The 24,306-nt window shown below is 37.6% G+C and overlaps 1 protein-coding gene across 3 annotated transcripts in view; it reads right to left on the bottom strand.

Annotated features, from left to right (window-relative positions):
• Nucleotides 1-24,306, bottom strand: part of SYT1 (synaptotagmin 1) — a 350,331-nt gene that overhangs the window by 29,935 nt on the left and 296,090 nt on the right. For all 3 annotated transcript variants that reach the window (XM_040062361.2, XM_040062359.2, XM_040062362.2), the window contains one exon: nucleotides 20,458-20,575. In XM_040062361.2, the coding sequence (XP_039918295.1) occupies nucleotides 20,458-20,575 (118 nt within the window). The remainder of the gene's footprint in view (nucleotides 1-20,457; nucleotides 20,576-24,306) is intronic.

Genomic DNA, 24,306 nt, shown 5'->3' with positions numbered 1-24,306 from the left:
TTTTTTTTTTAAATTATTGGCACCAAGCTCTCAAGTTTTTCTTATATAGGACGGGAAAAGATGTTTTCCCTAACTTTCAAGATCCTTCTTTTGCAGTGTATGATTAGCTGGAACAATGCTCTATTTAAACTGATGTGCAAAAGTTTCCTTACAGGCTCATTTTGAGAGTGATACCATTCCAGAGAGGGATTGCATATATTTTAAGACTGAACAAAAGCAAACACAAAAATCCATACTGCCTTTTTTCATCTGATGGATACTTGACTAGCACAGCAATATTTACATGACACAGAAGTCAGAATTTACTCACAGCTGGAGGCTAGCATTCACAACACAGCCATCATGAACTGTTTGAGTTGGAACCTGATCCATGACCAAGACTACTGTGCACAAATATACAATAACATGATCACTGCACTGAAGAATCATAGACTTAACTGTCAGAATAATGCCAAGTACTATCACATCACAGGTTTTGTGTTTTTTATAACGAAAACAAAATGCTTTTATTCTGCACTCCAACAAAAGCATTTATTCGCAGCTCTCAGAGCTTAATTCAAGTTAGGCATGCAATATCTATATTTCAGACTGACCATAAATCACTTAATGAGAATAAGAGTCAGCTGGAGAAGGAGAACAGCCAAACACTATTTCAGAATTTTGGTATTAAACACCCTTTATACAAACAAAATTATAAAATTATTGTCTGTGCAAGCCATGAGAATGTTACGTAAATGTATCAGATAGTGATGCACTTCTTTAACACATGCCACGAAAGCAGAATAAACATGATAGAAGTTACTGTTAAACACGATATTTTTACTGTTCCAATTCTGTGGTGGTACTGGCACACTGGGGTATGTTAAACTAGCATGATAAAAGGTGGACACAGTTCTTCAAAATAAAAGTAGTTTTATGCAAAAAAATTGTTTTCTTTCATCCACAAGGCATTAAATAAAGTGATAAAAAAAGTATTCAGCCAAAGTAATTGAAATGTGTATAAACTGGCATCATTATTGGGGAAGCCCTAAAAAGGAGGAAAAGAGGAAAATGTGCAAAAAGCATTACAAAAATGGTTGCACAAGTTTCCATAAAATATGCAACTAGACAGAATAGATGGGAAGTATAGTCACAGGTTTGATTTTTTAAATACTTGTAAGTCAGAAATTTCCAGTTGTTCAGCTTAAATACCATCAATACTTAACAAACTAAAAGACTGTCACTTAACAAAAAACCTCTATATTCATGCTTAATAATTTGATGTATATGTATGCTGATCTCATAAAGATGCAAATGTTTTCTGGGATTGGCCACAGATGATGCAGAATGCTAATTTAATATTGTACAAGGGGAATGTTTGTTAATTTTTTCCAGGATGTCTTGGTTATAAGAAGCACAAATTATTCTGATTTGGGAGCCGTGTGGGAATGAGAGAGGATGACACACCTGCTCAGCACCGCTCCTGCAAGAGATTACTCCCACACAAGGGATTTGCATGATAATAGAAAAGCGGTATTTTATTTACTACAGAAATATTTGTATGCTATAGATTACTGACCAAAACAGTGAGCATAACAAACTGGAACTCACATCTCTGCTCACATTTTCATCTGTCATAGCTATTACTCTTTTATGGTCCCTTCCATTCTTACTACAACAACAGCTGTGCCACTATATGTATTTTCTGAAAAGTCATACATATTGCATGATTAATCATATAAATAATGAAACATCAACTTCACAGTACTGTTCCTATTACTTGTGTGATGTATTCTCAGGTACATATAACAGACCAAAACACCATTCTGCCAGTGAAAGTTTCCTTAGGTATCTCTTGTGTGATTCAGTGACATTTGAGGCAACTGCAAAGTTTGAAAAAATTTTCTAGTTATTTCACTAAGGACATGTTTGGCTGATGCCCCTTGCAGCTACTGGATGATTCACAGCTGCCTACCTCCGAAAAGCAGTTCGGCAGAAATTACTGTTGTGTTTCTATAGCAAACAGAAAGGACTGAAACCAATTTCTCCTGGAAAATGCAAACCCAACACACACAACTTCAAAAAGTCATGACACTACCTACTCTTGAAATTAAATAGTTATTTTAAACCTACGCTAATGCTAAGGCAAAGGACACCCTCCCCAAAATAAATGGCCATCTTGCTTACCCAGATCAATAGCAACTCCAACATTTACAGCTCAAACAAGCCAAGGTCTTTAGTCAGGACCGTGGCTTCGCAGAATAAAAATGAACCAGAAAGCTAGAAAGCCATTCTGCAGTTTAGGGAGCGTGGGGATTGAACCCTCCCATAAATCCACAGCTCAGCAGCTTGGACTGTAAGGTCTTCTCTACATGCCCTCTGGGAGAGAAGGAAGGCCAAGGGCTGCAAGAACCTCATGCTGTCCTTCTTATAATTCACTTTTCTGTGGGGTTACAGAGCCCCTCTTATTGCCAGGCTACAAACACATCCACTCTATGACTGTAACATTTTCTGTTCACAGTGTGTGAACCAACAGGCAGGGGACACCAGCTCTTCAGTTATGTGGTGAGCGTATTTTCTGTTCCATGATGGGAGAAAGATTGAAGAATTTAAGCCCTGGTGTGCTCGTGTAGCAGGTGAATAGTTCCTCATTGCTGCTTCAAATCATAGACTTCAAGTTCTTTAGAAGAGCTGCGAACATGTGTGAAGAGCTGTGAAAGCTGCAATGCAGTTATTTTTCAGTTTTCCAGCTATTTTTGTATTTCACTTTTTAAATTACCTTGTTACATAAAATGAGCTTATCCCCACCCACTACTCAGCATCCTTAATTTCATATCTCACCCCCCCAACTTATTACTAAATCTTCTCCCAACATAATTTTGCCTTCTTTTGTAACTTTGGGCTATTTTATTTAAGGGACCTTCAAATATATCATTAATCTCTAAAGATTTCCTGGATCATTCATTTTACTCAACTTAAATATTTTGGCTGATGTCAAAGAGTCAACAGTAACAACTTAGACTGATGTACAAAGATTCTCCTCCACACACTCACATCGGTTGACCCCATGTTCTGTATAACTAATAATATAAGTCTAAAAATACATGGATTTGAGATTAATCTGATCAATCTCTTTATGTAATCCAATCAATCTGTTTGGCCTTTAATATGTTTGTATGTTGTTACTGGCATTTAGGTTTGCACGTTGTTACTGGCACTCCTAAGACTAAAATCTAGTGCTAAATTTATACCCACAGAGCCTTTACAGGCCCCAATTACTTGTGTGCTGCAGCTGCCAATAAACTGAGTAAATAGACTGTGTTGTAGTACAGAGAATGGAGGCAATGCACTGTGATGTGGATCCCAGTCCTGCGCATTAGCATAGCAGCAGAATATGAAGTGTTAGTACTATGCTACCGTAAAAGAGCCAGCTTCATTCCCATGTAATACACAACTAATAATTACATTGAAAGGCTGCAATTGAAGCCCTATCTGAAACCTTTTCAGACTTACAGAATCTCAAAGACGGAAGGGCCAATGTCAAATAAAAATTAAAGTAAAAAGAATTTGATGAAAACCTTAATTAAAAGTGTGCCAGAACAAATACATCTCACTTTATGTCCTGAAGCCCATTCAATTTTAATATGACAAAGTGCCACTGGGCATGAATGTCAGAGTTTCAGTGCTGCTAGAGACTCAGAGCTGGTTTCCTCAAAGCCCTCCTTGGAAAACTCTCCTCCTGTAAACCTCCCATTTTGCATCCTGTCTCTGCAGCTGGCAGGAAAAGTGACATCTTAGAAAGTGTGCCTCCAAAGCACCCAAACCCACAGGTAGCCAGTGGGAGGTGGCAGTGAAGAGGCTGCTATTACTGGTTCCCAGCCCCTGACACACAGAATGTGCTACCAGCACCATCTGCATCAGCTGGGAGCTGCTGGGCAGCTGGCCAAGATTAATGGGAATACAAATCCTGGCCTCTGGTTTTCTGTGCACTGAGACTCCAGGTGCACACGAGTGGCCAACCAGGGCTGGCTAACCACTGAAACAGACCCTTGTTCTGCTCCTGTTTGGCAGGAGAGCAACATTAAAGTGAACCAGCAGCAACCAAGCAAGTCTAAGCTGTCTTGAGGAGAGTGGACACTAAGCTCTCTCCTCCCAAAATTGAAACAATGACCCTGAAAAACTCCCTACAATTTTCCCCTACTGATAAGCTTCCTATCTCACCCTGAGCTGAGATAGGACATGCTTTTTCAGACCTATATTTTGGCCACTAAGGAGGAAGATAAGAGGACTATAGAAACTTACTGCAAAATATATGCTCCAAAAAACTCTAGCCATGTTAGCCAGAAAACACAAAAAAGCCCAAATCAACTAAGTTGTCAAAGAAAAGTGGCTTTATTCAGACAGGTTTTATTCAGTCGTTGTTCAAAATTAATGGACTAACACAATGAAAAACCATTGTAATTTCCATACTCTAGTATTTTTTGCAAATACAAGGGATATATTGAATTTTTTTTAATAACAAAATGTTGATTAATTCAGTCCTCTATTATAAAAATCTAACAGAAATGGAATCTACAAATCAGTGGCAAAAGAAGAAATCCAAAAAGTCATTACAGAACTATATAATTACTTGATGAATTTATAACTGTGTGTGTCAGCAGGAGCAAGAAAAAGACTGCTCTTCAGAGACAATTCTATCACAACAAGGCTTACAAAGATATTAATGTAAAAGCTTCTCATTGTCTGAAAATCCTTTGCCATGGCAACTTAAAATCAGCTGCTTCCAAGTGAATTTAAAGCTTAACCATCCATCCTAACCCTTGTGTTTTAGACTTAGTATTTCAACTACAACTATTACATCTTCTGAATAGTTGTATGCATTATATCTACAAAGACCTGCATGATGAGCAGGTCCATTTACTCTACAGGTAATCATTTTGGGTCTTATACATGGCAGAAATTATCAGGAATCCTGTATTCAAATTACTCAAACTCTTGCACATGCACTACAGGAATGGTTGGGGTGCTGGTTTTTTGCATTATAATGAAGCTGCTTCTCATCAAGCTATTTTCATGCTTCTTTGAACTTGCAGACAGCATTGATCCTCTTATCATCTTCAAGGATATCTGTTAAGAATTATCTGATTCAATGGAAATTTGAGACAGTTTCAGCTACAGATGTACCAAAATTTTCTTTGAAATCTACAGATGCTCCTGCATTTAGTCACTGAGACTGAGTATGAAGGATAACCTTAAAAAAAAAATTATTTCAAATTTGAACTTGGAAATCACATACCTCAATTTCTGTTAATATAAAAACCTGAGGAGCAGATTTTCAGCTGTGAGTTTTTAAGCTGTGTTGGCTGCTGGTTCTCCAGGCTTGCATGCTGCTAGCAGTGATTGTAAGCAACTTAACCTCCCTGAGAAAATACTTGCCTCTATGCATTTGATAAGGAGAATTTACCATTTCCTGTTTGCCCACTATATTCCTGATGATGCTCAGGTGATGGCACAAAGAAAAAAAATATTTAGAATTCTGCTATGTGACTTTTATTATTAAGTTTTTCGGGACATGAACATAATCAGACTGACTGGAGATCTTAAGTAGAGCCATGATACAAATAATACACAAGAGTCCCAGAAAAGAAAGGTATCTGAGCACAGATGAAAGGCGGTAAACCCAAGGAAATTCAAGGCTTACTATTGCTATTACTGCTACATGAGCACACAAGAAGTCCCTCTTAGCTGGACATTGGCTCTACAACAGGGGGCAGCCCTGCTCCACACTGGAAATAAGAGTTCAAATAAAGGCAGAAAGAAATGCTCTCCAAGGTCAAACTTAGCTCAAGACCTTTACATATGGCCAAAACCCAAGGAACTAGTAAATCAGTGGAGAGTCAACTTTAAGGCTCAAAGTAGCATTCAGAACTACACTGGCAAACTCTGGGTACCAAAAAGAGTAAATGTAAAAACACCTTACATATACATGCGAGAAGACATAGCTGTTTTTCTGGAAACTATTTTTCTTAAGTGTCAAACAACACACCACTGCATCTCCCACAGAACATATCCACTCAGTCACCTAATGTGTGGAGGTCCCCTCACTTTCCTAAACATTTAGGGATATGGAAAAGTGCACACTTTAGACCCCTCTGGGATATACACTGGCTGGCTCAGCTTGTCCTTAGCACAGAGACAAACTGAGAGGTGGACCAGCTCTGCACAGAGACCAGCCTTGGCATGCTCAGCCAAAAAAAAAAAAAAAAAAAAAAAAAAAAAAGTAGCTGTCCCTGCAAACAGAGGTGGTCATTATGAAGACTAGGTTTTCAGGAGCAGAACATGAGAACATGCACCAGGAAAGCAGTAACCCCAGTCCTATTTCTACTCAATATGAGGTAATTTAATACTCCACCTTTTCTGAGCATTTCCTGTCTTACCAAGATATAGTCTTGGCCAGTGACCACGAAATTAAACCCTCTTCTCAAATCTACACACAAGGAAATAAGAAAGTGCCTGTGACAAGGGCATCTGGCAGGATATGTCTTGACTTAGCAAAGCACTGGTTAGGACACTTAGGTGAATGAGGACAGATAAAGGTCTTCAATCTACGAAGTTTCACTTCTCTGGGATCATACAAGCTTTTTATGTTAGGAAGTTCTGAATTAAAGCCCACCCACAAAGCATACTCCAAAGTGGGTACCAGAAAGTAAGATCTCTTCAAAGGTTCAGAGGAGAAACTACTACTAAATTAGTCACATTTCCATGCCACCCATATCTCCATTGCTTTATGCAACTGCATTTGCAGAGCCATTTGGAATACTAACATTTACAGACTCCCTGAGAAATGCTAGAGGTACTTCTCAGACAAAAAGAGTTTTTCCTTCTGTTATACTTTAGAAACTGAAGTGTACTAGTCTAAACTCTCCTTAAAATACTTTTATCATATGGCTCATTGACATCTCAGAATCAGCTTTTGGATGAAAGGGCTCAAGGGAATGAGAAATATGCATATTTTTCTTCTGAGTGCTCCTTTTCAAATTTGGTTATTCAAGTCACTTGACAGAGGGTTAAATTCCCATGCCCTCTCTCATCTTCCTATTAACTGCATATCCAAGAGACTCAGGTAAGCATTAACTTAAGCCCTAAAATACCTACTAAACCTTGAGTATTAGAAACTATTTTTTGAATTTAAGGCCTCTAATTCACTGAAAAAAAACCATGAACAGCTTTTCTGTGTTGTGAGGGCTGTGCAAAAGAGTTTAATATAACCAAGAAACCAACCTTCTGCCTTCCAGTTTATTAAAACTTGGCCCTGAACTGCTGTTTCATGAAAATTTGGTCTTTCTGACTGAACCAGGAAAAGCTGATAAAAGTATAGTTGGAAATGTGTTTAAAAGCCTAAGTATGGATGGGATTTTCAAAAGTACACAGCTAATCTGAAATACTGTCACCCATCAGAGTTCCTTATTTCAAATAAAAATAATAGCAGAAGCTTTTTGCTCATTTTGGTAAGTCCTGTCTTGCCCTTCATTGCCTTTAACTGATTAGTATGTTATCTATTGAGCTTCATGGCTACAACACCAGAGCTGGAGGTCTGATATCAGCACATGCTGTTGATGCAAAGTTTGAAAATACGCAGCTGAACCAACTTTAATGCTTCAGTTTACTAAAGGAGGACTTTGGAGAGGAAAAGCCAAGCTGCATGTGCATTTACTGTGTGCTTTTCTACAATGGTTTGTGTTTTATGTAACATGGTCTAAATTGTGATGTGACTGTGTCAGTGTGCCCAGTCTTTGGAGATGCACAGATGGCAACTCTCTGCATCTTTTAATGAAGCCCAAATTTTTGCCTTCCTGGCAGCTCGCATGCAATTTTTCTCGAATACTTTTCATGATCATTATTTAGGGATTTTTCTCATCTTGTCCACTATCTTTATCATACAAATATGATTAAGTCATTAAGTGATACACTGTTTCTTTTATGCCTTACTTCTTCTGATTAGTTTGTGAGACACTAAATGCTGCATTTTTTCTCTTTACTGTGTCTTGCAGAACGCTTAGGAATATGTGCTATTCAAACTAGTTTATTACGCCCATATAAAATTCACATATAAATTGTTGACAAGAAATAAAACTCACATAGGTAATGTGTCTTGTTTCCTAGGAGCAAAAAGGTGACATTCATTTATGCACAAACCAGTCAACACAGAGCACTCCAGAAATAGCCAAAGCCTTTACTAATTAAGTGGCCATGAAATGTTTAAACAAAAAGCATTTGAACATCCAAAATCTGAGTTCTATCTCCCTTTACATAATAAAACAGAAACTTCACCTAATGAAAATTCAGTGGACAATATGAAAATATGCCTTATTGGGATGTTGTGAAATGGCAGAAACTAACTCCATGTGTGACAGCCAGTTTTCAGTTCTTCAGATATGTATGCAGTTTGAGAAACAAGAGGGAAAATAAACACCCAGTGTATGGGGAGAGATAAAACTGGCAGATGGAGAAGCTGTCCTTTGTGCTGCTGAGGATAAATAAAAATCAATAGAGGAAAACAAGGGTAAAAATAAAAAACTGGGCATGAACATTTTGCATCTGACCAGAATGCTATTTTCAATGAAACAACACTAGAATTAATACAGAACAGTAATGCACTATATGGATGCTTGGATCTCTGCCAGAAAAACTGCACCACCTTCCCTTTAGTAGAAAAAATTGACTGAAATGAGTTACAGGAAGGCTACCAGTCTTTTCAATATGCCAGACACAACCCTGATTAGAAAGATATACTTCTCAGTCCAGTAAGACCTGCAGTGGTCCTGAGTGCTTGTAAATGAGTCTGACCCAAAGATACTGAAGGATTATTTAATTACCATGTCACACTTCAGAAACCCTGGTAACATAAAATTTGGTCACTATTAATGAGAAATTGTTATTAATCATATTCAGAAGCAGCTCAGAGTTCTTCTTTCTTGTTGTAATAAAAAACTGCTAACAGTATTTTAGACAAGAAATCCAAGCTCATCCACTTTCCTTATCAAGCTTAGCACAAGACCTTTGTTTTATCTATAGATGGCAGTGCTATCAATTTACTTACTTCACTTTGTTATCAAATACAACATAAACAACCAGAAACAGCACACAGAACATGCACTTATACAATGTATCTCTTTTAGTATGGCTGATTGCTATAAGTCAAATGAACAAAAACCCCACAACATTCCCATAGGGTCCTTCAATTTTGAAGCCTCTTTCACGGAATTTTAACTCAATTTCAGGACTATAATTGAACTAACAATCTGTTGTCTCAGACAGGATGTTCTCTGCTTGATATTATGCAGGGCTGGACAGATGCCAAGGCACATTTGAATGCACCTCAAAGTACCAGTGAAAAATGACTGGGCTGTTCTGAAAGCAAGAGGAGTGTGCTAGATGGGTCAGGCACCAACTGTCTGATGTCTGTCTTCCCTTCCATTTAACCTATCAGGATTCAAGTGTGCTGGAATTGTAAACAAAGAGAAAATACAGCAAGCAGAATGTAAACAAGGAAAGCTAAAGTGCTTATCCTGCAAATGCTCTGCATAAAGCAAACCTTGCACAACAATAGAACGTTTGGGGACCAAGCTCTTTGCTGAAGAAAGATACTGGCAGCCAACACAGACAAAACCTCGTTCCTAAAATCAGGGTATACCTTAAGATATTATATTCAGAGTCAGGAGAAGAAGTAATGGAGTGATTTAGATAACTGGAATGATTGGAGCAGCGATCTAGATTAAAAAAGAAAAAAAAAATAATTTCCTTTATAGAGAGATCAAAAAGAAAAAGAAAACCCACCACATGGCAAGAAAATGAGAACAGATTTAAATATGAATCAAAGCATGTTTGTCTCTGGATTTGCAATAAAACAATATACATTTTTTTCCTTAGTTCCCAAGGAAACGCAGTGCAGGCAATAATTTTGTCATCTTTGAGTGCAATTACCAGCCTGGTGACTGACTGCCCCCTTTCCATACCTTTTTAGCATATTGACCAGGATCACAGGCCTCTTGAAGACATTAAATTCCTGTAAGTTTTCTGAAAGCAGGCAGCCAAATGGAATACCAAAAAGGCTACTAAGTATCCCTGTATGAGGTGAAAGCTCTAAGATGGTCTCACCTCTTATTACACACCAGAAAACAGGTGAAAGAGATACTAAGGATGTTCAAACTGTGGAAAAAAGTTTCAGTTGAAGCACATATTTTATTAGACATCAGAATACCCAGTTACACTCTGAAATTAATGGAAATCAGGCCTTACAATTCCATTGCTCACAAAACTACCAAAAATTACCAGAGGACTACTGCTGGCTTTGGAATTTTGCCAACTCCTAATGTAATAGAACATTCCACCAGTGCAAAACTTCCCTCAAGGCTGAAAAGCCATCAGGTCATATCCTCTTCTACCTCATGGAACCTGAAGATGAGGACCATAATACCTAGGCTCTACAGCAATGGGTACTTCATAATATCACAGATGTATTAGTTACACAAAGGAAAGTGTGCCTTGGTGTTTGTGAAAGATGTGCTTAGTCTGAGTAATTCATTTATAAACAAATGACTGTCAATGCTTTGTTGTGGATTCTCTTATACAACTTCAGTTTGTTGTGTGACGAACTAAAACCTTGATCAAAGAAATGTAATCAATCTCCAGATTAGACAAAAAGCAACATCTCTCTCATACTTGAGTCTATTTCTTGACTAATTAATGTAAAGAAACTCAATCAATGTAGGAAATCACTCACTTGCTGTGCCACAGGGACTACCAGACACAAAAACTGAGCAGAGTAGCGGAGTAAAATATTATTTTTATCAAGTGCTGGTTTCCTGACCAGAATACAGATAGTAACTTCCTGAAGCAGATGTTCCTCAGCAGCGGGGCAATACAAATAATCTCTAGGAACAGCTGAGCCAGTCCCTGATTTCCACCACCATCCAGGAAGCAGCTTGGCCTAACACCCTTTAAGCTTGCTTTGCCCCAGTAAAACCTCTCTGAGAAACACCTTTGCTCCCACAGCTTTCCAGATCCAGATCCCAAACACCTTATTTCTAAAGTAACATGAACTTCTTTTTAATTAAATATTTCGCCTCTGGTTTGTTTTTTTTGGTTTTTTTTTTCAATCTAGCTTCCAACCAGCTGAAACAATTTGCAGCACAAGACTTGCTGATGCTGTCACATCCTTACACAAGCATTTCTTCACATCCCACATAGTCAGGGCTTCTGAACTTAAAAAACCCTTTTTGTTACAAGCTCTCATAATCGCCACTTTTAGCATCCCTCAGATGTTGATAAGCACGTGATAGTTTGCTGATGAGAAACAACCGATACAGCTGAGTACTTCAACTCGGCTTCCTGGGACTTACTGCAAGAGTGCATCCCCTAACGACAGCACTGGAATGAGACTGGCCCTGGAGCCAGCTGTACTGCAAGGACTTCTGAAGAGGCTCAAAAAGAATTTAGGATGCTTTTTTCTCACTAGGGTTCAATCAGGATATTATCATATTCACTTCACTGGAAAGGTGGATTTAACCCGCAAACCTGTATATGTAAAGCATTCTGTGATACCCCTGGGAATCTCAAGAAGGAGATCCCCTGAATTGGGCTTGACAGCTGAGATTAAACAGAACCCCTTACTTCTCTGACTTGAAGCTGTTCCTACAAAGATGCTGCAGCGATTATATTTGGATCCCCAAATGCTCATACTTACAGGACAGGAATTAAAATTTGGATCTGCCTAATATAAGATCATGCATAGCTTTGTAATGTATATCTCTATTTGATTTTTGACAAATTCAGACATGAGCAATTATATTGTGAAGAAGTTCACAAAATCAGATCTCATAAATCCTGTGTTCTGCTTTAACAAAAGAGGTAGAAAATAGAGGAACTTTGCAGTGGATGCGATTCTTTATGACAGATTTATTTTTAGGCATATTTGGTAAGAAAATTTCTATCTGTTATCCATTTCACATTGGTCAATTGTGTTACATAACATTTGAAGTTTGCAGTCAAATAAAGAAGGTTTTGTCTGTCAGTACACATGCTGGACAGATGTTATCTTTATTTTTGTCTTTCCTTAACTAGAGTTATATATTTTATTATTCATTAATTATTTCATTAACATCTGATTTTATGGGAGGCAGCAAGAAGCCCCTGCACAGAATTTAGTTTGATTTAAATAGAGTAAAAAATGTTGCTATTTGTAAATTTGAAGACAGCTCAGCAGTATTGAAAGGCATTCATGCAGGGAATGAGCAATAGCATATTCATCAAGAAGACAGAAAAAAAATAACTTCAGAAACATGGGAGGACTAGAATTACTGCACTAATAACCACAAAATGTCACGAGTTGTTCCTTCCATATTACCTATTTTACTACTTTATTATGTCGGTGATAGGTGCATGAGTTGAGACAAACACAGCTGGCTCCATCTTATCAACAAAGCTGGTATAACAGAGAAAGAAACCCCAGTTTTGGCTTCAAAACTAATCATAGTGTTAAGGGACTTAAAAACCCAGATTCCTCTCTTCAGCTTTGTAAAATAATTGTTTAGCACCTTCACTATCTTAAATCAGTAGCTAAGTAAAGGGGTTACTTGTGTAGATCCCTCCCTCATACCCAGCCTAATCTTCCCCTTCAACACATCTGCAGATTTCACAGAAGTGTCACATACATGTTTATCATGCTAAAGACAACCCTCACAAAGAAGGGACTGTGTTGACTTTCACAGCTAATAAACAAATGGACAAAAATGATAGCCAGGAATGAAAACCAGATAATTTTCACTTCCACCCACATAATTCCTTCTTGGGAAAAGTAGCATTTCTGGGCTTTGTTTTTTCACCTTGTTGGCAGGTAAACTCCAGCAAACCAAACTGGCCCCAGCCCATGATTGTCTCAAACAGAACAAAGTGGCTCTAAAACAGCATGACCTGTTCTGGAAGGGGAAAGACAGGGCTCAAATGCTGGCTTTCCCACCTCATGGATATCATCATGGAAGTGAGAGTGAGGAGTAAAATATTTAGAAAGAGAATCCCATTGAGATTCGTATCACTCTACTCAGAGAGACAAAAGGCACAATGAGAAAAACTGAATGTTGGCATCCCAATCTCAGCAACAAGACTGTATGTCTCTTCCGTTACCTCAAGAAGGGTAATGGGACCTTTCTGCATCAATAGAAGAAAGGGAAGGACTTGACTTTCACCTGTAGTTAGAAAGGTTTTGGAAAATAAACTTTGGAACTGGCAAGGGGAAAGCTTCCTTTTCATTTTGCCAAACAGCATCTCGCAGCTGTCATTAGAGAGCCTCACTTGCCAAATAAAGGCATAAAGGATTTATGTAAAGTAATGATGCAGACCAAGAACTACAAACACCTGCTTTCTTATCTCTTCTTACGCTGAAGCACATGCTTTCGCAGATATTTTCAGCAGTGTACTAGAGGAAATGTGCAGTTCCCTTCTTTGCATACATCCCCTGCTCCCTTCAGGAGTAATCCAGGATCAAGGGTCTGATTTGTGAAATGTTTCTTTCCATTGATATGTGCACGTAAAGGAGTTACACACTGGAAACAGAGGAAGGAGGTCTATAACAAGCAACCACAAAACTAGTAATTTTTCTACCCACATGGGATTAAACAAACAAAAGATGCAGGTGGGATTTAAAGTAATGTAAAAACTTTAAAACAGTTTCTAGCTCTTCAGACAGTGCCACAAACTTAATCAAAACTCAACTGCATCAATAGCGCTAACGTTCATCATGCTGTCTTAAAAACCTGTATAATTTTACACTTAAGAAAAGGAAATAGCCTAATTTATACCCTCCTTACTTTCTCTGCACATTTAGACACTTTTCTAAACTGTATTTATAAAGATGAAAAAGATATTTTCTCTTTTAATTTCTTTTTTTTTCTTAAAACCCATTAAAAAAAAAATAAATGTAGGCTGCAATTTTCAGAGAGTAAAAAGAAATTAAATTTACTTGTACAAGAACTGACTAATTTCCCTGAGGATTCTAGAATCTATCTAAAGTATTTTAACATCCATTTTACAGCCTCTCACATTGCTATGAAATTCTTGAGGAACTTGAAAACCTAAAGGATTAATTACTTATATGAAGATGAGATGATTAACCCACACATTTTTACACTTGCTTTGGGACTGCACAACCAAATAAAAACTTACTATAATTTAATCAGGAAGAAACAGGCATACAAACACAAAATCCATCGTTTGGACGTGGCTATTGAAATAAAAGACCAAGAAGTCTTCATATTCTCTGTTTTGGGGAAGGGAAGTAGGAGAATATAAATAGAAATGCCAGAAAATGATGAGTATTGACTGGCAGAGTCCAGCCAGCTGGGTGCTGACCACCCGTGCCTTTGGTTAGTGTCTACATGAAATAACCTTCCCTTTCTGAAATCAAGAAGCTATTCATACAGCTATTGAGCCAAAGCATTTTTTCAGCACAGTGATTGCCCTAAGGTTTCGCACAGCAATGTCCACAGGTTTTGTACAACTTCTCTGACAATCAGAAAGCGTGGTCTTGTTTTCCTCATCTTAAGCACAGGAGAAATAAAGGAGCAGAACAGTTTGACTCGGCTTATCTGTATGAATCAACAAATTTAACTGTTCATCTAATACAATATATTGTTGTGTGCAACAGCTGTAGCCTATGATGCAGTGGAAATTGTGGACTCACTACAAAATGGACGATTACCTGACAATTTTCTCTTAAGACTTTCCAAAATGCCCTGAAATATGAGAGTTTGTGTATCTTTTAATACAGCTACCATGATGAATACATTGTACTTTGAAACAGATGTTGATTTTGGCGCTTCCTTCTCCAGCTTTAAAGTAGAGTAAGAAGATGGCTTGATGTCAAAATCTGGAGTTGGGATTAGAAGAAACAAATCCCTAATACCTTAATTAACTATTGAGGAAGGACGACTTCAGGCAATCCCCCACCTACTGTCCAGTGTCATGGAAGATGTCATCAACAAGAATGTTCTTTCAGGTAGGAGAGAGAGGTTTTAATGGGATGGAGATTTGCTGACTGACACCATCACCACTGTAGGAGCCCACAATGAATTTAGTGCAATGCTGCGCTACCGCTTTGTGAGTGTGAGAGATGCACTGCTGCAGCCATCTGGAAGTTCTGCTGGTGTAGTAGAGAGACTAAGATGTTAAATGATGTTAAATCCTCTACGCTAAGTAGAGATCTTAAAATATTTGTTGGTACTGATCTCTGCTGGATTCCTTAGGATTAGACTAGTTGAAAATACAGTGGTGGTGTTGGTTTGTTGTTTATTTTTACTTTCATTTTTTAATAAGGCTGTTTTCTCTTCCCTTAATACTTGCTGAGTTATGTTTACAATACAGCTTATAGCAAGACCATGACATTAAATGTATATTTCTTTACATAATATTGTACTCCTGTTAGCCAGCTTTTAAGGTTTATGTTTTCAGGAAATTATTAAAGTGAATGCTCTGATTGCATAATGAGCATTCACTTGGTCTTCAAAGACCTGGTGTCTAAATGATTTTTAATTTCTCAATTCTTTTCTAAGACATTAAACCAAGCCTTTTGAATTTGAATGCAATCTTCTGAATTGTAGGAAACTAGGTGTATTCCTGCTATAGAACCATTTACTTGGCAGGTACAAAGGGGTGCTGTGTATTTTCTATTTATAACTCATAAATATTGAGATCAGCTTCCACACATAATGGGCCTGATTACGGGCTTCTTTCTTTTCACAACTATATGGGCAGCTTTCTGCAGAAGGGATCCAATGACAATTCTATTCTCTCTGAAGTTATTTCTAAGCATTAATTTGCACTAAAGCGTACAATTTAGGGTCTGATACAGTATCTGTTACTTGGCAACAGTTCTTAAGGCAATACCTGAGCCCATGCCAGCTAAGGCATCTACTCCCCATTGAAACTGGGGAGTGGTGAGAGACAGCAGTGCTGAGGACAGGAGGGGAGGGTATATTGCTTGCTTCCAGGATATATCCCTGGTAAACATATTCACTAAAAGCTAAGCATACTAAAATCATGCAAAGAGAACAAAAGCACATTAGCTTTTAAAGATTTTTAGAGGGAAAAAACTGTACTGAAATTAATCCTGAAAAGATGACAGGATGTGTTAAGGCTTACACTTACTATCAGCTGCTAAAAGGTGACTTCTTGAAAGAACCAGTATTTCACCGTAATATACAGAGCTCCTGAAGTTCTTAAAAAACCCAAATCAAACCCAAAATAAGGCACTTAAGCTGAAGGGCTTAAGTGGCCAAACACCTTATAACAATAGTCTGTTTAAGAGTCAGCCCCAGCCACTCCTGAAGGTTTAGAAGGAAAATGCTTTTCAAGGTATTTGGGTAATTTATTTCAACTATTGGCTTAGCCAGAGAAAGCTGATGGAAGTTGAAAATAAAGTTTTTATTTTATATTAGGAACAAAACTGAATACAAATGGAGGGTATGACTAAATATATGGAAATCTACAGAACTGCTTGTGCAAATGTGTGTATGTATTTCAAATTTTCCTGTGTAGTAAAAAGAAGCACCATATTTATCTCACAGATCACATTTAGCTACTACTCAAGTGAACTGAGGGTTACACAACAAATTTCACTTCAGAAAATAAGTTAAAATTACAACTACAAATAAGATTAAAATGAATTTAGAATAAAGTTTCATAATTATTTAAATCTGTATCTGAAATCAGTATTACTTTGATTTAAATGAATATCTCACAGGGGAGCTGCAGATAATTCCTGTCCTTTTCTGGAGCAGAAGGGATCATAACCCTAATAAAGTACCGTAACTAACAGACAACCATTGTGAACTGAATGGCATTGGTGAGCTGCATTGTGCCCTTATCAAGGAATTAGCTGGATTATGTCTCTAAAGACTGTTTGGAGAGATTAAACCATAAAATGGCTTTGAAATCTTCCAATTCTGCAAATCACCTAAACAAAATGAAAACAAAACAAAATCAATGGAGTAACTTGGAAGTCTAAGTTCCCTGTAAGACCTAAGCTTCTAAGTCTCATTTTAGGTGAAGCATGCTTATAAAGCCACCCAAGACCACCAAGTTCAGATAAACAAAAATAATTGCTTTGTATCCTTAATTCCTACAGATCACCTTCCAGATGTCAGATTCATTAGCAATGCATTTGAATATAATTTAAATAATTACAATGCCATTTTAGAATATACATAATTGTTTGCCAGAGGCCCTTGCTCACTAGAAGTAGTAATTTCCACTTGTTACAGTGACTTGATGAGCTCAGACTAAATAGTTTCAGTGTCTGAGCCAAGGTTTGCTCTAGTCACAGACTGATGTTGAAATTAAGTTTAAGACCTGGGAGCTGATTGCTCAGATGGGTGATATGGTTTTGTTACAGTAAGTCTAATGAATTTGATTATTAGTTTGTTGTTTTTATTATCTGCCGCCAAAGTAATTTATGCTAGGTTTTTGACTGCTAATGAAATTTATGGTGATAAATGCTTTCATAAAGTTGTTTTTTTTTTTTTTTTTTTTTTTTTTTTTTTTTTTTTTAAATAGCCATATAAACATACATACCATTAAGTATGATATAGATGTTGACTAGTAGGATTAAGGTTTACCAGCTGAGGCCCTGTAAAAATGCTAGGAAACGTAGCGTTCTCAATATACTTCAATCTCTTTTGCTTTGGGTACTTTTGTAACAGGGCTCTCTCTATCTGCATAACATAAATATACATATTAAAAGAAAATCAAGCATGTATTTAAGCCCAATTAACCAAAATTATGGATTTAATAAATTTATATAGAGTAGTAGAGGTTCAGATGACTACTGAGCCACAGCGACTGATTCTTTGTATTGGGACAAAAGATAATGTAAATGCTGATACCTCCCACATAGTTGAGGTGCAAAGGCACAGTAGATATTTACTAGCAGCAGTAATACTCGAGATGCAGCCAGAAGCAGCCAGAAGGAAGCCACAAAGTTGCCCACCACTGTGCTGTGAATGCTTGTCAGTGCTCTCTCTGCAGGAGCAAGGGGCTTGCTCCTTCTGTCTGTGAGGCAAGTAAGCTTCATAGAGGCATAAAGGATGGGTGCAAGAGAAAAGCAGAACCCTTTCCAAATGTCTGCATTCTGCTTTTCCAGCATCTTCTCAAAAACAGGAAAGAACAACTAAAAGATATATCTCAAACTCAAAACAACAATAAAAGAGTTACTTTTTGCCTATTTTTGACAAACTGCTAAGATTTGTTTTCCCCATCTGTGTCAACTACAGCATTTTCGCCTCTTGTTAACTGTACTGTTGAATACATAGGTAACATTCAGTTTGATTTCACATTTGATTGCTAATCTTTTCCCACCTCCACTGTCATGCAAAATTTTTGGTTTTAGAATATGAAAAGCCATTTTAGTATCTAGAGAAAGTAAACAAACTAGGGGAAAATATTTGCTAATCAAGATAAAATCCTGTCACCTTCATTAGCACTTAGAGACTAGGTATTATTTAGTGTGAATAATGACAACAGAATCTCAGCTTGATTTCCAAAGTTGTTCCTGCATAATTTATTCAAAAGATAAATTCCCTAATGAAAGATACTGGATCCACTTTAAACCAACATTATTTCATCTATAATTACTGTCTCAGGAATACCAGAGTAACTGCCACTTATCACTGTCAGTGACTGTTGAACTACTGCTACAACTATGGTATCCCATTGGGTTTGTTTGTCTCCAAGAGAACATGATGTTTCAGGTTTGGCACGGCCCTAAAAAAGAACAAAAACTCTCTCTCCCTAGAAATTTAAATGTCCTCTTTGTGTCTCAGAACATGGAGAAGATTAAGTTCATTCATTTCCGCATAGTTATTTCCAACAAAATGTACTGTAATTTCCATCTGAAGTTTGTAGAAGCTCTTCAGTTCATTAGTGCTTCCCCTGCCTCTCTCTTTCACTTCTTATAAGCTAAGTCCCCATTATCCACCATATTTCTCACAAAGTTTGGAAAAAAATATAGATGCTCTGGCTGTCAGAGCTAATCCTCGGTCAAAAATCCCCACGCTTTGTCATTAGGAGAATCTAATCTTTCATTAGGAAACCATTGGGACTAAATGTGCTTATGAACATTAATTTGCAATTGTTCATTGTGAGCGTTAGGGAAACTATTAGTGGTGTGTCCATTGTGAACAAGAAAAGGCTAGGCTTTATTGAGTAATGACTACAACAACACTTGTATGTCCTTTACTTTTATGTCTGTTGCTGTGCAGTGGATGACTTTAGATGCAAGGAAAACAAAAACCAAAAAATAACTGGTTTTTGATAGAAGACTTTGTTTCTCCTCATTCAGTAAGTTCCCATTTTTGTTTATTTTGCACATAGCTAGTCCCTTGTGCTAAGATTATAAAAAAAATACAAGCAAAACACTTTTTTTTTTTTTTTTTTTTGTCACTTGGTAAATCAAAATAAGCAATTACATCATCTATGTGTTAGTAGCAGCTGTAAAAGTTTTCAGTCCTAGAACTGTGCTGGAAATAGCCTCATTCTCAATGGTGGGCAGCAACTGTTTCTTCTTAACAGAAGGCATACAAACCAAAATTCTCCTGGAAAGACCTCACCTCATAAAGCATCTTGTTATTTAATTTAGTCTCAACTACTTGGCAATTTAGACAGTAACTTGTGCCCAAATTCCAGACACAGCAGAAAACAGAAATGCACAGGGAGCTGCACCAGGTTGCTGGGACACAACCCAGGTGCCACTGTGCTGATTGCAGCGTCCCTCAGAGATGGCACATCCCTGTCACACACAGTGTGCACAGCCTCACCCCATGAAAAGGCTACCAGGGCTCTTGGCAGGTACTGAGCATGTTGGATGTATCAGCCTCACCGCCTACCATGCTCACAAGACTGCCATTTTTATTTCTGGTGTGCATGCAAATGCAGAGCACCTCTAACTCCGCACATGTAAGCAATCACACCTGAGCCCTTCAAATGCAGAAACAATCTTTCTAGCACCTCAAGCAGCAGTCAGTATGGCAACCTGTGGTGAGTTCCTCTGTTACCTATTATCTGCAACACTGCAGTGAAATGCTCATATTTTGTGAGATTAAACAGACAATAGGAATTGCAGTCAGTTTTTTTCTCTTGCCTGAATAGTCTGTATGTATCTCTAGGCAACAGGAGAGAAGGAAAGTACAGAGAGCTTGCACTGTCATCTGATTGTGTAACACTTCAGACCTTGTCTCGGAGTGGAATGCTATGCATTGTGATTTTTTTTTTTTTTAACCTAGAATTAGTTCTGATATACTCAGTCATGCTCCAACTTTCAAGAAAACACAAACCCTTACATTCTCAGCCAAGAGACCTCCAACAGAAAATGAGTTGATTTTCTGCCTTTAGAAGCCCACAAAATCTTCAAGTAGATTTTCACACACATACCTGATAGTCCACCGACATCCATCTTCTTCAGGTTCTTTGCCTCCAGAATGACAACAGTCAGTTTGCCAGCAGTAGGCACATAACGGAGGGAGAAGCAGATATCACCCAGCTTTTCTTGCTGTGAAAGCAAACAAGACATGATGCTTTACTTTAATGATTTTTTTTACCATTTAGAAAATGCAATTTTGAAAGCCTCGCAGAAAATTAGCAGGATTACATCTCCAACTTGTACTGCTAAAGAAAACATTCAAATGAACAATATTGAGAAAACTACCACAAATTGTCCAGATTAAATCTGGATAAATCTGGATTGATAACCTCAAGTCTGTTGCAGCAACTATCCTATATAGAACCAAATGACCAGATATGTGCCGGCCAGAAAGTAAGTGATACTTCTCACAATTTCACTTCTGACAACAGGGGTCCCACAAGTACTGTTTGGTCTTTAAACTAAGCCAGGAATTTTTATATTTTCTTCAGACTACATTTCAGTGGAAATCTGTTAAGAAACAGGCACACACAGATACTAGGCTGCTTCTGTGAAACAGTAATATGGAGCTTTCTCATCACACTTTGTCACAAAAGCAGGAAGTACAAAAAACACACATAGCACAAAATATTCAATATAAAAAAATACTTATCTCCTATCTGTCAAAAGAGGAAAAAAAAAAAAAAAAAAGAGAGATAGAGACCATGAAAGGACACAGTACATCCCTCCTCACATAAGGAATAGCTGAAAGGATTTGGTTTTGCCTTCCAGCCCATCATCTAAGATCCTGCCAAATGCAGCCTTTTGCTATTCATCGCTTAATATTTGCCTAACAGTCTTGGCAAAGAGGAAAAAGCTGAATGATGTTCAGAATTACAAGAACTTTGTTTTAAAAGGATGAATAAGAGATAGGAACTTGCAGATGAGAGTGGAAGGATATTGCTTAGAAATGATGAGTTGGATGATCCAAGCTGCTTTCCTCCTTTCCTTCAAGGCCCATGGTATCTCTAGGGAGGCTAACAAGGATGTTTTTGAGACAAGAAGGATGAGCTTACACCAAGCAGACCAATAAAAAAATTCAGACAGTCATGCTTCTCTTTTAAAGGCATTAGTTCTTATGGCGTATGTATACTTCCACAATTTATTCTGACAGTAAAGTACATTTCTATGATCATATCTCCTGTGTTTTTTTAGACACAACTGAGAGCAACTTGCTCACATGCTCATGGATGTAGTGGATATTTCCTACATAATAGACAGTCCCCGTGCAAAGGACTTTACCCATAAAGTGACAGATTTCAAACTGATTATTTCAAGTTGGGACTGAAATCCAGGGATACTAATAGATAGCTCCCTGCCAGACATCATCTCAGCAATCACCAGTGGTCAGGAAACACACAGAACGAGCACAGTTACATGTAGTTAAGATATGCTCAGACAGAACAAACAAAATAGCTCGTGGTGTTAAATGTGTGTATTGTATAAAAATGCTGTCAGAATGCGTTGGAACACTGGGTTAATCCCGATTCTGGCAATAAGAAGATAAAAGCAATAAGAATGCACTTGTGCCAGGATCTTGAAAACTCATGGTGTCCTCCTCACCTCAAAAGGATATGGTAGAATTGGGACAGATTCCAAGAAAAGCAGCAGGAATAAGCAAGGATATGACACAGTTACTGCAGAAGGAACATGTGAGCAGATTAGGACTCTTCATGTTGCAAAGTGAGTAGCTGAGGAGGAGACCTCTGTCTGACCCAGAAGGGCTAGAATGCTGTTATTACCTTGTTCAAAAGGAATGACACAAATATAAAAAACAATTACATCTAGAACAACCCCAGATGTCTTTCAGAACATGGACTGCACTACCATGAAAGAATTTACTATTCCTCCCTGACTTAATATATTATCCTAAATCCCAGCACAGATTCAGATTACGAAAATTTGGACTTCAGCCATGCAATCTACATAGCTCATGCCTGGCTTTATCTGAGCTTCAAATGGCACAGTAACAGCAAAACATGTTCCTGTTCACCTGATATTTGCAAGTCCATATTGGCTGGGTAACAGTGAAGTTGATCTATCTCTTGCAGGTTGCTCAGAATGAAAGAAATCAATTGCTTATTGATTTGTGTTATCATGATCACAAGTCACCCAGCCACCTGATGCTCTCCACAGTCACTACTTTATTACATTGTGGCTTAAATTTACCTGTGGATTCATGGAGGTCTGAGAAGACTGAAACAAGGTATATATGAAAGCATATTTTAGTCCCTCCATCTTAGAGATTTTTGTACCCACATATTGCTCAATATTCAAGGGCGCTGTCTCACCTCCAGATTCATTAGGCAGAGCTTTAGTTGTAGCAGCACAGGAACTTTTTTACCTTTTTAAATCAACACCATGCTTCTAATTGCTCCTTTCAGTGGATATTTGTAAGGGTTTTAAAGTGTTTGTTTCAAATATTTGATTTTTTTAAAAAAAAAATGTTTGGTGGTGCTTTTTTTTTTTTTTTTATCTTGTGTTGAGACAAGAGTGTGTTTAGAAAGCATAAAATAATGTTAGGATTGTTGGTTCTGATCTGAGTGCTTCAGCAGTAGCTCACAGAAGTACTTTACACTCAATGACTATCGCCATCGAGACCATCACTTCTCACCAGCATTTCTCCATTTGTAATCATGTTATGTTACTGTGCAAATACTGCAATTGTCTAGACAGAAGAGTAATTTTTAGAGGGTGTTTAGTGCTTTTTTAGCCTCTTTAATGTAGTTTTAGCTTCAGGAAACACAAAGAAGGCAGTATCATGCAAATAGCCAGTTTTCCATGGATCACCAGGAAGCCATGGGAAATGGGAGCGGATAATGAGCTAATTCCAGTGAATAACCTGAAGAAAAAATGTAGGCACCTCATTAAATGTCTCCAGAATCAAGTTTACTACTCTTTTTGTTGGTATGAAAATCTCTATCAACTGCATTGTAACCTTTTCTCTTTGAATGACTGCCACACCTTTTTTTTTTTTTTTTTTTTTTTTTTTTAAAAAATTCAAAAGGTGTTTTTCAGGTAAAACACTGGAAGTGGCAGCACTGCAATGAAGCAAAAACCCCCAATCACTAGAGGTGTGGTTTGCACCAGATAATTACAACCCCCTGCAGGGCTACACAGTACAGATGAGCGCTGCTGGAATGGTGATTATCCCATGGAGGTACCTTATTGTTATTATTAATTTCTTTCAGGCCTGTGTATAAATAATTTATGTTAGTAAATTACTTTGATGGAAACGGTAAGTTAGTGTTAGAAACTTCCAGCTGGGAGGTTCATAGTCATTAACCTATTGATGTATAATGCTTATACACCAATCAAAAGATTCTCTCCTTCTAAGCAACTTCATAACTTCATTACTTTTAAAGAGGATGCAATGGAGTAGAACATAAATGACAGAGACAGTGCTGCTAACACTTCTGCAACTTACAAAAGGCTATTTGAAATACTGTTGAGAACCTGGACTTTTTAGAGATGACTCAAGTAGCTCCTGCTTGTTCTGTGCTTCTTCTCCTATTTGTCACAAATCACGTTTACCTTGATGGTTCATTCTCCTAATGAGCTACAGAGAAAAATGATTTTTATTCAGATTACTCTCATTTGAACTGAAGAATCTCTAACAGACATATCTATCTCATTAATATAAACATCCTCTACAGTTTTTGTAAAAGATATTATGAGAAAGTTGATGCTTGCAGTTCTCTTAGTAAAACAATACCAACACAACAAGCCACAGCACCATATGCTTTTCCCTAATTGGATATAAGACTAAAAATCAATCAGTATAGGAAGAATATAAACACAGTGAGGTTGGTTTCCAACTT

Source organism: Hirundo rustica, chromosome 4 (assembly GCF_015227805.2).
Source record: "Hirundo rustica isolate bHirRus1 chromosome 4, bHirRus1.pri.v3, whole genome shotgun sequence".
In the NCBI taxonomy this organism is placed as follows: Eukaryota; Metazoa; Chordata; class Aves; order Passeriformes; family Hirundinidae; genus Hirundo; species Hirundo rustica.
This window is presented reverse-complemented; position numbering and strand designations above follow the sequence as displayed.